This window comes from Phalacrocorax aristotelis, chromosome 3 (genome assembly GCF_949628215.1).
Source record: "Phalacrocorax aristotelis chromosome 3, bGulAri2.1, whole genome shotgun sequence".
Lineage (NCBI taxonomy): Eukaryota > Metazoa > Chordata > Aves > Suliformes > Phalacrocoracidae > Phalacrocorax > Phalacrocorax aristotelis.
Window position 1 is genome coordinate 100,358,299 of NC_134278.1, and position 16,809 is coordinate 100,375,107.

The 16,809-nt window shown below is 50.7% G+C and overlaps 1 protein-coding gene across 1 annotated transcript in view; it reads left to right on the forward strand.

Moving 5' to 3' along the window:
* Positions 1 to 15,702, forward strand: part of ITPKB (inositol-trisphosphate 3-kinase B) — a 70,341-nt gene extending 54,639 nt beyond the window's left edge. The window contains exons 4-8 of the mRNA XM_075088725.1: positions 16 to 229; positions 3,216 to 3,420; positions 8,765 to 8,866; positions 10,408 to 10,479; positions 13,202 to 15,702. Coding sequence (XP_074944826.1) covers positions 16 to 229; positions 3,216 to 3,420; positions 8,765 to 8,866; positions 10,408 to 10,479; positions 13,202 to 13,417 — 809 coding nt within the window. The 3' untranslated portion in view covers positions 13,418 to 15,702. The remainder of the gene's footprint in view (positions 1 to 15; positions 230 to 3,215; positions 3,421 to 8,764; positions 8,867 to 10,407; positions 10,480 to 13,201) is intronic.
* The last annotated feature ends 1,107 nt before the right edge of the window (positions 15,703 to 16,809 follow it).

Genomic DNA, 16,809 nt, shown 5'->3' on the forward strand with positions numbered 1-16,809 from the left:
CCTTGTCACCCTCAGGTAGTTTCAAGGCAGCAGCCAATGGCAGGATACTGAAGAAGCATTGTGAATCGGAGCAGCGCTGCCTCGACCGCCTGATGAATGATGTCCTGAAGCCCTATGTTCCTGCTTACCATGGTGACGTTGTGAAGGATGGGGAACGATACAACCAGATGGAAGATCTGCTGGCTGAATTTGACTCCCCCTGCGTTATGGATTGCAAAATGGGGGTCAGGTGAGTGGCTCTGGGGACGTTGTTTGAGTCTCAAGATGGGATACTCGAAGGAAACACATCTCCTGGGTAAAACTCTCTAAGCCAACAGCGTGAGAAAAGAGCCATGGGGAAGCCTGAGTATGGGAAGACACACCAGGCTCGTTCCTTCTCTGCTTGTTGGCTGTCCCGTGTGCTGGGAAAGTGGTTTGGTGTAGCAGAGGGGACAGCACTCTCTTTGGGTTTGGGTACACCAGAATGGCACAGTAGCTTTTAGGAGGGTGGCAACCTGCCTCTCTCTGCCACAGCAGGACACAGCCAAGGGGCTGGGAGCAAAAGGTGTAGGAAATCCTGCCCAGGGTGCCAGAGGGGTGAAATAATGACACTTGAATGGCACAGCCTCAACGTGCAAGAAAATTTCCCTCTGCTCACCCTTTGCTCCCAAGCACACTTGAGGGATGAAATGTGCATGCTAAGTAGTTTAGTGCCTTTCATGCAAAGTTCTTGAAATGTTTCCTAACAGATGAGCAACATTACCCATGTCCTCCTTGAGAACCATCTACAGATTCGCCAAGACCCCAGGCTGCAGCCACTTGGCCAGCAGCAGCTTTTGAGCCAGCGATGCCACAGCTGACAAGGGTGTCCCAGAGCAAATGTGAGCAGGGCTGGTGACCCCAGGCAGCTGCCAGTTTTGGAGCAGCCTCACACCACACTCGGCCCTGGGTCTGCTGAAGGCTGGTGGCAGGGCAGGTTGAGACCCCCTCGCTGGCTAAGGCATGGTCCAGACACGGTGCAGACACTTGCGCTGCTGGAAAAGCTGATGCGTTCTGTGGGAGGGAGGAATCTTTTTTTTCCCCATCTGAACTCCCAATGTGAAACTCGAACTGGCGTGTCAGGCTGTCTGCAAGGAAGAGGCGAGGAATACTTTCCACCAGAGGGGTGGAGAGAAGAGCAGGGGGCCCCGGCACAGCCACGTGGCCCCAGCTGGCACACACCGTGCTGCCATATGAAGGAGACAGGACCCACTCTGGACCCAGAGATGACAGCCACCAGAAGACCTGCTGGTCATGCTGGCTGGGTGCTCCTGCAGCTGTCTCTGGGAGGAGGAAAGCCTCCTGAGTACAGATCACAGGTTGGATGATTTGTGCACCCAGATTTTTGGAGCTAAGAAGGCTCCAAGAGCAGGCAAGGGGACAAACGTGCCAGGCATCATCATCATTAAATTGGGCTAATGCTGGGGAGTGGGGTATCCCCATGGCCAGGCAGGAGAGGCTCTGGCAGATAAACTAAACCTCAGGGCTATTAAACCTGTTCTCTGAGCCAGCAGCTTGTTGCCAGGCAGGTGCAGGTTTGTTTTTTTCCTGGCAGCCTGGCTTCAGGATGTGGCAGACTTCTCCAGTCACCCCTGAACAAAACTTTGTCTTTCTTAAGCCCTGGTGATGGTTCAAGCCTGGAGCAATGCAGGGGGGCCGAACTGCAGACATAGACAATCTGCCATTCTCATCAAAAGGAAAATGAGCTTTCTGAGCAGCACAAACAGCACTCCTGAGCGCATTGCTGCTTTATTCTGCTATTTTATACCCTCTGCCCAAAAATCATGGGTTTGGTGATCTCAGCTGAAGCCTTTCATCACTTTTATATGCAGTTTTTTTCAAAGGGGCTAACGCCCTGGGGGGATGTCTGCTCAGTGATCATATGCCTGTCCTGAGAAAAGACACCTGAGAAAAGCCTGTGGGAAACACAGGAACACTGTCCCATCCCACATAGTCTGCCTAGCATCCTCCCTATGATTTTGCTTTATACTAGAGGTGAACCACATGCTCAGTGCTGGGGTTTGGGCACAAGGGACATAGGGAGTGGGCACGACCCCTCTGCAGAGCTAGGCATGGCTAGTGGGAGGTGTAGAGCAGTTTGGATTTGGGGGGGAAGGAGATGACAGATAGAGTCATTCCTGTGTCATTTTGCTAGAACACTTCACCTGGCTTGGCAAGTTGTTTGGAGAGAGCCTGGGTGCTTGCCAGGCTGAGCTGGGGTAGGTTTGGGAGCTGCAAGAGGAGTTACGTAGTGGTTTATTACTGCTACAGGAAGTATTATTTTGTGCATGATGGCTTTCTGCATGCCAGAGTGCAGAATTTCTCCATTAGTGTGCTCTGGCACAGAGTGGTACTCCTCCGAAGAGTGCACAAAACCAGGGTCTTTGCACACTCCTCTGTACCCTCCATCCTCCTTCCCCCATCGCAGCTGCACCCCGTGGTCGCAGGGGTGATAGTAAGCACCTGGCCAAGGCTGCATCCCTTCCTTTGCTCCATCCTGTACAGGAAGCTTTTGCTAGAATAGTCCACTTAAAACAGACTTATAGTGGGCAAAATCATCATCAGCAAAACAGCTCTGTGTGAAAACACCCTGTTTAGCAGCCAGTGAGGCACAGCCCTCGCAGTGCACAGGGTAAGGGGATGGGAAAGCGCAGGAGAGGCACAGGAGCAGCTTTAGCAGCAGCCACCCACATTGGCCAAACCTCGGAAGGAGAAGCAGCTAACACTGAGGGCTGGGACACAGCAACCTTCCTCTTGCCTTCAACTCAGCTGGGTCCCAGAGCGTGTGGGCAGTTTGCTGGACACACCTTGAAAGCCCTGCTTAGTTTGTGAAAGCCACTAAGTCACTGCTCAGGTTTGTTAAGCACTGGGGGACAGGCCCCCCGCAGGACCAAGGGTTAGCAGCAGCAATGCTATGGGCACCTGTGAGAAATAACCTCCCTTGTTATTGCCAAACTGGTTGTGGTTCCTTGATGAACTGAAAAGATATCAGGTGTTGATGATGTGGTGCTAATTAAATCAGGATCAATTTACCTACAATGAGGCTTGCTCAATTATTTCCTGTGCTGCCCTACTCTATAGGGATCAGCTAACCTGGCCTGATTTTTCAGGCAGGGGCTGTTTGTGGGTGTGTGGCACCTCATGTGATGGCCTTACGGCCCTGGCCCTGCTAATGTTCCACTTCCCACTTCTTGCAGGACATACTTGGAGGAGGAGCTGATAAAGGCCCGGAAGAAGCCAAGCCTGAGGAAGGACATGTACCAGAAGATGATTGAGGTGGACCCTGATGCCCCCACTGAGGAGGAGAATGTGCTGCGGGCAGTAACCAAGCCCCGCTACATGCAGTGGAGGGAGACCATCAGCTCGACTGCCACTCTGGGCTTCAGGATTGAGGGGATAAAGGTGAGGTTGCTCCAGGTGTGCAGAGTGCAGCGAACAGCTGCTGGGAGTGTTTGGTAACTAAACTCACTCACAGAGGCAGGTGTGCACAGCAGGCTGGTGGTGAGACTGTATCACACCAGGACATCCCCAGTCCCTGCAGCCAAACCAGCCATGTCAGGCACCTGGCCTGGGGCAGTGCTGCTCTTCTGAGAGCACAGCTGAGCTCAGGGCATCAATTCAGCCCGAGACTTTTAGCCATAATCTCATTAAATCAGCTACTTGGTTGATTTCCCTGATTGTAAAATGCAAAGTGCTGTCCTCCAACTTGAAGACTCAAATTAGTTGTTTGCTTTTGATACTGCTGTGCCACTAGGCTGAGCCATTAATCCAAATTGCAACTTGAATATGTGCTGATCTGTGGTTGGAGTTGTGAGTTTAGCTGCAATCGGTGAGGAAGCTGTATTTATATCCCTGTCCAGAAAAATTCAGCAACTGAGCCCTATGAAATGGGGCAAACACAAGCAGCAGCACTTTCTGCTGGCAGCTGCACTCACATGTAACCTGCTGGCTGCACTGGCTTGGAGCTAACGCTCACATTTCTGGAGATACCTGCTGGGATGCTTCTGTGTCCCTATTAGATGAGCCAGCCCAGGAGTTTTACTCCTGGCAAGCAGACTTTGTGGCAAGAGAGATGTCTGGGATGGCACTTGAACAGAGTTAGATCTGTAACTGCAGAGCAGTTATATTAGTGATAGGAGACTTGTGTGAACATTAGCAACGGCATATGCGTTTTGATAGCCAGCCAACATGAATTAAAGGTAATATCATGCTTAAGCTAAGAGTTTCATTGCATGCCTGGACATGGCATTGGCTTGGCAGCCAGAGGAGTTCAGTCAAGTTGTGCCTGCAGTAATTCAGGCTTCGGGCAGCGCTGGGGACCCAGGCGATATCTCAGGGCAGCCGCCCACTCTTAGCAGGAGCGATGGCTTGATTCCTACATGTATCTTGGTTGGAGGCGTTTCTTTCTCTTGATCACAGATTGTTTTTCTCCTTTCTGAGTTGGGTGCGATTCTCCCAGAATGCCCGTCTGGGTCTGCGTAGCCTTAAACTTATGCACTTCTGTCTGGAGGCAGCAGTGTCAAAATGGTGGGATTAAAACAAATTAAGCCATTCCCTGAAGAACCTTTACACCAGATTTTGTAGACTTTCCTTGTAGTGTTCCCCCTTCACCTCACTGGTCAAACAGCAAACAAATGCAGATGCTAGACCACATGGTTTTAAAAGGTGATCGGCAGGAGTGGGTCACTCAGAGTTGCTACTTCTGATTACCCACATACCAAACCACCTGTGGGAAGAGATTCGTCTGTCCTCCTGTGTGGGACACTGTCCCTGGGCTGTGGGAAGCCCAGCAGAGCATGTTGCACACGGGGAGACGGGCACCTTCTTCATTCAACTGTTTCATGGCCAGCAGAAGACAGTGCGTTTGACTCTAACTCAACCACTCTCAGAGTTTCAAGAACCCCTTCGAGAGTTTTCTGGCAAGCATCATGAGGCGCCCCTGCCTGAAATGCTGCTGGTCATGCTCCTCCACAACAGCTTTCTGCAGTGCCTACATTGGGTCAGGCCCCTTGTCTGCTTGTGCAGCTCTTCCCTGATCTCCCCAGCTCTCCCAAATACCTTTTTCTGCTGTGGGCGCCTGCAAGCACAGTGTGAGCTGCTCCAGCTCTGGACAACCCTTTGCCTAGTTCCTGTTGCTGCTGTTTTACGTTCCCATTGCTGTTGTTTTGCTGGTGCTTATTATAAAACTGAGGCTATATAAAAAAAGGAGTGGGCCAGTTGGGACCAAGGCTCCCATGCACTGTTTCTTCTCCCTGCTTTCTTGCTATAGTCAGGAATATCTGTCTATTTATAGTCCAACATGATATATCCTTGGCCTCCAGGAGTGCTTCTCAGCCTGTGATCTGGGGACGCTCAGGGGACTTTACAATAAAAGCAGGTCATATGTGAACAGCTCTAAATGAAAAATGTAAAAAAAAAATCCCAAGTCATATTCCCAGATGGGCCAAAAAACACTGTGGAGGGAAATAAAAGCCATAAAGATGTGGTGAGAGTTGCGCCTCTGTTTTAGCTGACCATAAGTGAGCTGCTGTGTGACATGAGCAGTGGATTTTTTTCAAAGAGGTGAGGCAGCCCTTTAATTGAAAAATGTTGAGAAGCGCTGGCCTCCAGGAATAATCCTGCTGCTCCTTGGGGCTGACTAATTTGATCAAGGCTCTAATTACTGTAATTCTCCTTAAACCCCTCAGTTTTTGGATTATTTTCCCCTAAGCTAAAGCATTAATAGTTCACACTGTTTCCCAGCTGGCTTTTTTTCCTAGCAGGGCTGTAGAGCTGTTCATGCTGTGCTGTATCCCTGTATGTGCCCTATTTCCGGTGTCAAGACTCCACATTAGGGAAAGCACCTTCAGTGGCCTGAGCTGCTACTGACCCCTCAGAGGAAATTTCAGGAAAATACCATTTAATGACAAGTGTCCCTGCTTTCCTGCTGCGGGTGCTTCCCTGGGAAGAGCAGAGGTCAATCTGCCCTGATCTTCACTCACAGCCACAGGCTGATACAGGAGAGCACCTTGCCATGCAAAGGAAGGGCAGGATTTGGTCCTAAGTGTGTGTGCTGGAAGGGGGCACAGGGTAAGGAGGGAAATAGCAGTAGCGTTTGGGACGTTGTGGGCAAGTGAGGTGAACAGGCAGCTCAGGCTTGGGAATGAGGATGGGGGCCCTTTCCCAGCTGAGCTTTTCTTTCCCAGGTGGCCTCAAGGATCTGGTGGTTCTTTAAAAAAAGAAATTTTCCTCTGTAAAAGGAGATAATGACACTCATCTAACTTTCTGGAGTAGTTTGAAACTCTTAGAAACAGTAGCTATTAATAAAATCACCCTGCTGAAAGTAATACAAGTGGTCCCTGGTGACCTAGTTGAAGCTTACTAGAGCTCATGGCAAGAAGCTTCACTCCTGAGCACCTGCTGAGGTGCATCTGCCTGGGAGTCACTCACCATCGCCTGCAGCAAGGCTATGGTGGGATGGTCGTCCCTGGTGCTGGGATGTTTACAGGGTCCCAGAACCAGCCCTGAAAACCCTCACCTGACTTCCCCAAGACAGGCAGCTCGCGAGTCACATCCAAGTCTGGACAGAGTGCCAGAGGGGGAACTGGCTGACCCGAAACCTGCCCCAGTGACGCCAGTTCAAACTGGAATCACTGGTGGGGTGGAGGTTGCAGTGGCCCTTATCAGCCCCCCTCACATTTCTGCTATGTGGAAGGCAGCCCCCTCGGGGCTCGGACACCTGTAAATATCATGGCAGTTGTCAGCCCCATGGCAGCCACGTCTGGCTGGGCAAGAAAACCATGGGAGGGGGGTAATTATGGGAGCAGCATTACGGATAGGCTGTTTGGCTTTCCTGAAGCCTAGATTGCCTTATCTGAAAGGCCATCTGTGGTTTTCATTTATTTTTAGGAGCACTTAGAAGTCCATCTCCGTTCTTGGATGCTTTATGGAAAGTTGTGCTCTTTATACGTGAAATCAGTGCTGTGGCACTTCTCCAAATTGATATCTATCATCCCCCAGGGAGAGGGTGGGTTGATTTCTGGACTGCCATGCTCACATGACGGACGTGTAGTGGCGTAGCGCCCTTCCCCTATACATCGTGCATGTGCCACCAGAGCATCCTCAGTGAGGCTTCCTGCCTGTACTGCTGCAGCCTGCTGCCTTGCAAGACACAGCCAAAAGCAGAGAGCCATGTTCTGCTCTGTCTGTCAGCAGGATGGCTGCTACAGCAGGGAGGTCTCCAGCAGGGGCCAGGGACAACCTTCTTGCAGATGCATGCTTTGCTAGCCAGTAGCCTTGCTTCTGTACCCTGTGGCAGCACGGTGGTCAGGCTGGGTCCAGGGTGGTTTGAAGCTGAGTGCATTAGTTGCACCCCGTGCAAACAAAGTTTTTCCTGGAGACTAAGACCTTTCACGTGTTGCTTTCATTATTGCCTTTGTTAATACTTGCACAAAAGGCAAGCTGGAAGTACGAAGCGTGCTGTGAGATTCATCCCAAACTGCACATCAGGTGTGCAGTTGGTGCCAGGCTCACCTTGCCCAGCTGTCCACAGCCTTCCCCCAAGCTGGACTGGTCACTGTGCCCAGAGTCAGCCCTCTACCCAGGGGGATACACATGGCTCCACCCTAGGGTATTTCCCTGGAAGGGTCTCAAAGTCCTGCCAGGGCACATAAATCTCCAGTGCAAGTGATACGTTGTGTACCCTTCCTTCCCCAGTCTCTGCTCTGCTTCTTCATCCTTACTTCACCTTCCCCAGCCCACAGGATGTCTTCTTGGCCTCTGTCCCTTCACTATTGTGTGCAAACAAGCTGTCTGAAGCAGTGGGATCGAGCTCTGCGAGCAGAGCTGTGAGCATAAGCACATGTGGTTTAAAATAGCCCCTGTATCCAGGAAGCAAGCTCTGCCTGCCCGACCCGTGGCCGCTCCGGACAATGAAATGTGCTGATCTAAAAATCAGAGCCCCAGCAGGACTGGGGAATTGGGGAATGACCTACAAAGCTGCCCAGAGCTTCAGCCAGGAGCCTCTGGGTCAGGGCTGTGTGCTGTCCCTGCAGCGGACCAAGATGTGCCGTTCCCATGTCAGGCCAAGCACAGGTGTGCCTCAGGCAAAGAGGTGGAGAATAGCACAAGGTGCTTGCTGCCTCTCCGTGTCAGGCTGCTGCCTTTGAGGGTTTGCTATCTGTGGACTATCAAAGGACTAGTGAGGCAAGAGAGCTGTGGGGCTTGCTTCTTGCCTTCATCTCCTTGCTGCAGTGGTTCACGGGGGACTTCAGGTGTTTATGCCTGCTCCTGAGATGTTGTCTCTGTCCACACTCAGTTTTGTCCTGCCATGGTCGTACTCTGCTCTGCTTTCCTCCCCAAGCAGGGGTGCAGCCTGAGGCTGGTGTCAGCACCCGTGCTCAGCCACAGCAGTGATGGGAAGCCATTTTGGCACAGTGTGGCCAGAAATAGGTGGTCTCCAGCCTCTGTTGGCAGCGAGTACTAGGTCCATGAAAGGTAGCTTGTCCACACTGCCGCTGACCTCAGCGAGCGTGTGGTGATGGAGACTTGCCATTTGCATTAGGGGGCAATGCAAGAGAGCTGTGGGACGATTTGGGGTGTGCAAAGCAGAGAGCTGCTGCCTCTGCTCACCTCTCCTCCATAGACAGGTCCTTCAGCTGCCAAAAAGGCTGGTCGCATCCTACTCAGGGACATGCATGGCTGCTGAAAAACCAGTCCTGCCCCAGCTCCCTCCCCATCCTGCTCACCGCTCTCCCTTCTTTTCAAGAAAGAGGACGGCACTGTGAACCGGGACTTCAAGAAGACACGGACAAAGGAACAAGTCACAGAGGCCTTCAGAGAGTTCACCAAAGGAAATCGCAACATTTTGGTGAGTGGGGGATGCTGCAGGGCCTGCCTGGAGAGGGGTCCTCCTGTGGAGGCTGGCCTTGGCTCATCAGCTCTCTGCCCTGAGGGACTACAGCCCAAGCAAATCTCTCTTAAAAAAACATGAGAAATGGCAAAGAGAAATGCCATCCTGGTGCAGGGGTGAGGGGAGAGTAGCAGAGGGCTGGGAGGGAACACGTTTGCTGCTGCAGCAGCACTGCTTGACTCAGGTCTGAGCCTGCTGAGGATACTCAAGGGTTGGCCTCAAAACCCGCTGCAGAGGCACAGCCATGCTCTGCCCCCTCATCTCTGAGGCTGCCAGCAGCCTCTGGGCCCACGGTGGCGGGGGCTCCCACCCTGGCAGAGCAGGATGCCCTGCGCTCGGTCTCACAAGAAGGGTGGCCAAGGCATCCCCCTGCCTGCGCCGGGTGCCCTTCACATGTGCAAGCCGTGGTTGGCATTTCCCAAGTTTCTCTATGTTGCCAGGAGAATAAGAGATGTAGCTGTAAACAATTTACACCGACTGTGTCAAATATCCTATTTGACAAAGCGCTCCCGTTTTAAGCTGTACTATATAAAGCCTACAAATGCAAGGCTCCAGCTGGAGTGGCCCTTGGCACTGCCTCCTTCAAACTGGCATGTTTGCTTTGACAAGAGGTACCCAGGGATTATTCCTGGATCTGAAAATGAAGTTGCATGGCTGCCTTTTTTCCCCAAAGAGCTTGGAGCACACTCACACCATCATGCCCTGGCTCTGGACAGGGCTCCTTGGCCAAACCATTGCAATATAGTGACCCACACATCACCCCAGTCAAAGTATAACGATTTATGTGTATTATAGTGCCCAGATATCTGCTGTGCATGTTCCTGTGCTTAATCCTTCTATCTAAACCTCAAAATCAAATTATCAAAGGGGGCCCCTGAGAATGTTTAGTGCCTTCCAGCAATTTGCAGGGCTGCTGAAACAGGTGCATGGGTCTTGACCTGCATGCTGACTAGTATGAAAGCCCTTCCATCTTTGGTACCAACTTTGCAGAAGTGCTGATCAGAGTTAACGGAAGCGTCTCATGAGCTTGACTGACTGAGTGATAAAAGGACAGATGTGTTGCAGAGTTGACCTATTAAAAACAGTGCAGGTGAGGGCAAAAAAGCAGCCTGGCTGTGCATGCAGCCAGTGGCTGCTGAATTCCTCCTTGGGAGCACCATGGATACAGTGGGTAAAGTCTGCGGAAAGCACCGGTTCAGCAAAAGCAAATGTTCTCACTAAGTTTTGGAAGCCACGGAAGCTTGCAGGATGCTACAGAGGCCAAAAGGATAAGTGGATCCCAGAAAAGAGGGGACACCCTCCCAGGGGACAGGTCTGTGGGAGGATGCTGAGCGCAGGGTGGCTAAGGGACACCCCCAGCATCTCTCCATGCAAACATGGTGTCATGGAGAGGATGCTGGGAGGGGTGACTTTCCTGTCTGCCCCTTGCAGCAGTTTTTATGTAGGCTTCCTGCAGCACTGATGGCTTGGGCTTTTTTTTTTTTTTTTTGTAATTACAGAACAGTTACCTTAACCGGTTGAAGGGTATCCGCGCTACCCTGGAGACATCACCGTTCTTCAAGTGCCATGAGGTAATACTCATGTTTAAATAGGTCTGCCTGGAAATGTAAGCAGTTTAATCTCAGCTTGTCCAAGGAGAGAAGAGAAGTCAAAGTCAGAGGCTGTAAATTTCTACAATTTTGAATTTATTCTTATATCCAAATTTTCATAGCCCTGTTTAATAATGTGGAAATACAGCTGATGACTGATACAGTGTTCATGCATCTGACATGAGCTCAAATCTGAAAACCAATGTTCATACAGATTAAAAATGATCTAGGAGGAATTTTGTCTACTTATGGGTTTATATGATTGGGAGAAATCCTTAGTGTAAAAGTGTAGGGGTTTTCTGGAGAGAAATGGCTGTCTGAATGTGTGTCAGGTATCATTTGGCTGCCAGTTGCTCCGTATGATCAAACAAGACTTCAACATACCCATAAACTGCAGTTATCCCAAAACTGCCTCTGCTGAGCTGGTTGGGGCACCACAGTAAGGACGCTTCCCTTGGAAGGACTTTCCTCCAGAAATGAGCGTCCATGAAATCAACATTTTCTACAGTGAAAATTCAGTTCTGGTGGGAAAACAAAGAGGAAGCACGACACTTTTTTTGGCCATTTCAATAGGGATTTGAATGTTCCATTATTTAATTAAATAATCTTATTGATTTAGCATTGGCAAAGAGTATTTGCTATTGCATCTACTTAACAAAACATGAGAGCGCATGGCCTTGGCACATGTCATCTATGGGCAAAAAAAGCCTCATAGGAACCCTCAGCTCACAGGGAGCAGGAGCCACAGCTCCCAGAGCCCACTGTCCCTCAGCCGGGCCTGTGTGAGCCACCTCGGCCCTGGCTGCACACGGAGGGTCCTGCCGGGAGCCGGAGGCAGATGGGGCCGTGCCTCCTGACAGCAGAGCCTGTAAGGCAATTGGAAGGGAAATGTCAAAACCAGGGGTTTCAGGTGAGTTCAACACGAGAAACAAAATGCTCCTTGAAACCAAGTGCCAGAGTTTCATTTGAAAACACAGAAACAAAACAGCCTTTAAAGGAGATTTTGAAAGGAGTTTCCACTCCTTCAAAATTAAAAAGCAGCAGCTTTGACTTTCTGTCCCACTTTGAGACAAAGCACAGCAGAAGCTCAGCCAAGCTCTGCGTGTCCCTCCACGGGGCCCTTGCTGGGCAGAGCTCCTCCAAGGAGCTACAGGAGAATTTGGCGACCCAGGACAGGCGAGTGAAGAATGTCAGCAAAAGGCTTTTCCTTAAAGTTAAAATGCTCTGTCCTGGCCAAGAGGGCTATAAGAGCTTAGAAGGAGAAGAGCTAAAGATAAGCATTTCTGGGAAATAATACATATCTCTGGACCTTGGACGTTTTCCTAGTGCGCTGGAGGAGGAAGTCTCCTCAAAAATGTAAATTCGTAATAGCTTTTGCAAACAGTACATGCTTCCCATTCAAAACCCATGTCTAAAAGCAGACCTCAAACTAAACCTTGCTGATAGCACAGATGTGGGAGTCCCCAGTAGCAGTTAGTGCTGTTGTTTTGGAGGGCTGACACCAGCTGGATGCCCCTAGAGCTGCACTCCTCCACGTATCTGCCTATGGGGGAGTCCTGGCTCTCAGCACACTGTGTCCTGCCTGCTAACAGCCATTGCACTCTGGTCACCACCCTGTTTGTGACAGAAGGGCAAGCATGTTTGTAATCCACCAATTCATGCACTTCGGACGTAAATAGGAACGCAATCTTCATTTGGGACAGCTCTGAAGCATGCCGTCAATGCTTTTCTGTAGTACCACATGTTAAAATCTTCTGATTAGAGGAGCAAATTCAGCAGAAGAGCATGATGGTGAATGGCCTGACACCAGTACATGTTCCCCGAGTATTGGGAAGCCACAGCAGTCCTGCTGCTGGGCAGCAGCCTGGCTGAGGCTGAGCTGGGATGGGCCAGGGGGCTGAGCTGGAGGTACCTACCTGCTGAGCATCTCTCTGCTCCATGGGTGGTGAGCATTGGGCTTGTGGTGTCTTGTCCCGCTGCGACAGAACTTGAGACTTCTGCTGTCAGAGGTGATGTGCTTCACCTTCCCAAATGCACCCGTGGGCTTTCCTGACTTTGCCCAGGCCAATACTTGCTGCAGCATTTTCCCAAAGGCTGATTGAGATTTGGAAGAGCCCTTCAAAGCAGATGCAGCCAAGTCATGGAAAAGGAACTTCACGTACATGCACCTCTGTAACTTGCGTCCCCAGAGCACTGTGAAAGCCAGGAGGATATTCTAGCAGGACTTTGGGTGCAATTGGATGGTGTTTCAGGCAGGTGATGGTACATTGCAACTAACTTGTACTTGGAGCATACCCATTCCTGTGGTGACCTCTGCAGGGCTGGTGAGTGTGAATGGCATGAGCCGGTCACAAAGAACCAGCCTTGGAAAAAAATCCCCATCTGAAGGCTGAGACAATTAATCTCATTCCTTCCCTGGAGACCTTGACTCAGTTTCTAAAATGACATCTCTATCTTTCATGCCCATGTTTTTCTGGTCTTCTCCTTCTGCCAAGGGCTGGGATTTGTATGAGTAAATCAGCTTGTCTGAATACCTGATTTACATGTGCAAACACAGCGAGCAACACACAGAGCTTCCTTTTGCTCATGCAAAATCTCAGCATAATCTCTTGCAAATGCAGCCTGAGATAAGGTATCTGAAAGCCCCCAAGCTGACTGAGAATGAGCAACAGGAGCACCACTAACTGGTCCCTCCTCTCCGCAGGTAATTGGGAGCTCCCTCCTCTTCATTCATGACAAGAAGGAACAGGCCAAAGTCTGGATGATTGACTTTGGGAAAACCACCCCGCTGCCAGAGGGACAAGTTCTCCAGCACAACGTGCCCTGGGTGGAAGGGAACAGAGAGGACGGCTACCTCTGGGGGCTGGACAACCTCATTCAGATCCTGACAGAGTTGTCCCAGAGTGAAGACTTGCATTAAAGCCGCGTCCGACTCTGCCACTACCCCCAACCTGTCCCCGACTGACTCTTCTGAACTGCACTACAAGACACTTTCCAGCCCTCACCCTTCCCAGTTGAAAGCTATACTCTCCCTATTTAATGTGTTTTTGTTGTGGTTTTTTTTTTTTAGGTTGTCTGGGGTTTTTTTTTTTTCCCCCTCTCCATGTAAATAGAGAGCTAACCTGCCAGAACAAAAGCTGAACTTGAAACCTTGGCTTCGCAGAGTCGGTGGGAGCACGTGGCTGTGCCAGCTGGGAGCAGCCTGGACGGGTTGCTTAGGCAAGCACGTGCTTTGCCTATTGCGCTTTTGTCTTGATTTTTAAGAGGGCCTTTAAGAGGGCTGGCAGAGGAAGGAGCCTCTCTCTGCTCTGGGATCGGTAGCTTCATCCTGAAAACACTCAGTGGTCGTGCCCAGGACCCTCTGGCAGCCAGGGTGCATGAGCAAGGCCTGGAGATGGTGAAGGTTACTGGGGTGGGAGCACTTCAGTTGTCTTTGTCAGCACCTTTCAGCCTAGGGACCTGGCTGTGCCAGTCCTTAAGAGATGTTAGAAGGGCAGATTTAGGTATTTCTTTGTGTTCAAGACATCCAGTAGAGGTTGCTCAGTTATTTTCAGGTGGCACTGGAGGGCGGGGGTTTCCCTCCTGCTGCAGGGCCACACAGTTGGGCACAGGTATTTACCATGGCAAGGTGCTTCCCACCCATGTGCATCATGTTGGGTGTGCTGGCATGGTGGGTAACACTTCAAGCTCCTCTCTAGAGAGCCAGCTCCCCTGCTAGGAGCTGCTTCCAGCCCTCTTTAGCTGGGGTCTCCAGCCCTCCATTGGGAATAAAGGCTTTGGGCAGGGGTGGGGGAGAGAACAATAACTTATAAGGGACTACTATGAGACCTAAAGTAGCTATCCAGGTTGATCAGTCTTCTTTTGGCAGCAGCCAAGCACATGTGCAGGGGTAGTTCCACCAATGCCCACACCTGGCCCAGGCAACCCTCCTGCCTGGAGCATCTCTGTAATTTTTATCAGCGGTGGGTGAAGGGTTACAGCAGCAAAGCTGCTCTCAAGGTGGCCAGGTTAGTCATCTTTGGCAAAGCAGAGTTGGGGTCAGGCATGCCCATGCCTTCCCTTTTATTCCCGCAGAGCTGGCTGACTGTCGCTGCTCTTCAGCGCTGGCTTCCTAGCCTGCTCGGGCTGTGCATACAGCCTCTGTGCTCCTGCTCCTGTGAAAACACCCAGTTCTCTATTTAGGGTGGAGGCTATTTTTTAACTTCCTGGAACATTTGAACTAAGCGGCTTGCTTGCAGCAGAGCTGGCTTGCTAAAGGTCAGCGATTGAGAGGACAGTGGGGAGGGGAGGCTGCAGGGTAAGCCAGGGAGTCCCTTGTTTTCAGGATAGCAGGAATGTGCAGCACTGGAGGTGGGTGCAGGAGCTTGGTAGCCACAAATCCCTTGCCTGCTCCATCCCCAAACCCACCATCTCATCTCGCTCCCCAGGAGCACCGCTCCAGATCCCCTCTGCCGTTGTTAGGTGGGTCCAGCATCCTCAGTGGGGGAGGTCTTCTGGCAGCAATAAGGAGGATGAGTTGGCCGTTGGGCCATCTGCAGCCATGCCCCAGCCTCTTTCCTGAGGATTGAAGTCTCCTAAGGTTTTTCTCAGTTCATATCTCACCAGACAGATGTCTTTAGCTCATCTGATGCCATTGTAAATGGTTGCACTGTTTTAGCTCTTTTCCAGGCTTTCTAGAGTAGCCCATGTGGAAGTGCCTTATAGACTTGCCTCTGTTCCATTAGTGTCATGGAAAAGGTTGGGTTTTTTTAAGTTATATTTATTTTCATCCCATTTTAATTGCACAAAACACTAAAACTTAATGCATGGATGCCCTCTTTTTTTTTTTTTTAACTGTGTTTTTAGTTTTTAAACCATCCCTTTTTCACCTTTGGAGAAAGGGTGTGAACAGATATGCATAGGTATGTACCAGGTATTGCTGTACTTTAGCTTTGAGCTGCTCTTATATATGTATATTATTTTTTAAGCCTGTTTATAAACCAGATTCCTTGCTTTGTGGCTTCAGAAGAAGCAGATTGTTCCTCTCAGATGTCTTATGCCTTTCTGGAGGCTGGAACAGTTGCTGTGAGGGATTTTCCCAGCTCCCACCTCCCCTCTTGGTCATTGGTAATACAGAGAAAAATCCAAACTGGTCTGAAACACCAACGCACAGTGCCTGTAAAAAAAACCCTGTAACTTTGCAAATAAAGGCATATGGGAAGCATTCGCCTGGTGTACAGTCCATGTCCGTCCTGCGCAGCTTGCAGCAGCCTGGGAACAACCCAGGAGCTGGCTTCTGTGTCTGTGATGATTTTGGGAGGATCACAGGCTCCAGCTTTGGTTACCCCAGCGCGCACCAGGAGCAGTGCTGCGTTAAAGCAAGAGTAAGAAAGGAGCCTGCGCTGGGGACAGATCCTGGCAAATGGGAACTGTCTTTACAAATTGCAGGGCAGGGTGAGAGCTGAGCTGGGGCTGTTGGGGGCTCCGGGATGGGTGGCAGGCAGCCCCAGGAGGGACCTGAGTTTCTCCATGCCCCTTCTGCAGGGAAGCCCACCAAAGGCAGCTCCACACCAGGAATTTTTTTGGTCTTTATGTTTTTCGTGGCTCCTGCTGAGTGGTTTCTGAGTGCCACCCTGCGATTTCTGCGCTCAAGGATATCAAAGCAGCCAGGGGCATCAGAGCTGCCTCGCACAGCCACATGCTTCCCCTGCTCCTCTCCCTCAGCCACACCACAGGCGGCACAGGAGTGAGTGCTTGGGACCTAAGGCAACGAAAACAAACCTGGACTGTTTTTGTACTGAAGGAGAAATCAGGTTGTAGAGCCTGAAGGCAGCTCTAGTCCCTCCTGGTTGTCCATGCAAGCACAGGACAGCAGGAGCCTGTCCCGGGACAGACATGGCCAAGGGGGGCAGGTGGGCTGCCCTGTAAGGAAGTCAGATTTAATACCCCATGCCCAGACCCCCAAGAGCAGCCTGGTCTGGGGACCAGTCCCTGCACCATCTCTGCTACTCACCGTGACACCTCTAAAACAAACTGCAAGAGAATCCCAGTGTGGACTTTGCTTAAAGACTAGAAAGCTCTTGCTATGAGAAAGAACTGGTAATATTACCAGAATTAATAGTATTTATTTTTATTATTATTATTTATTACAATTAAACAAGAGGAGTTAGAGACATGCACATACCCACAGGGCTATGATCTTATTGGCATCAAGAAGACGTGGTGGGATGACTCCTATGACAAGTGTTGGAATGGAAGGATACAGGCTCTTTGGGAAGGACAGGCAAGGGAGAAGAGGAGGGGGTGGCATCCTCTGCGTCAGTGACCAGCTGA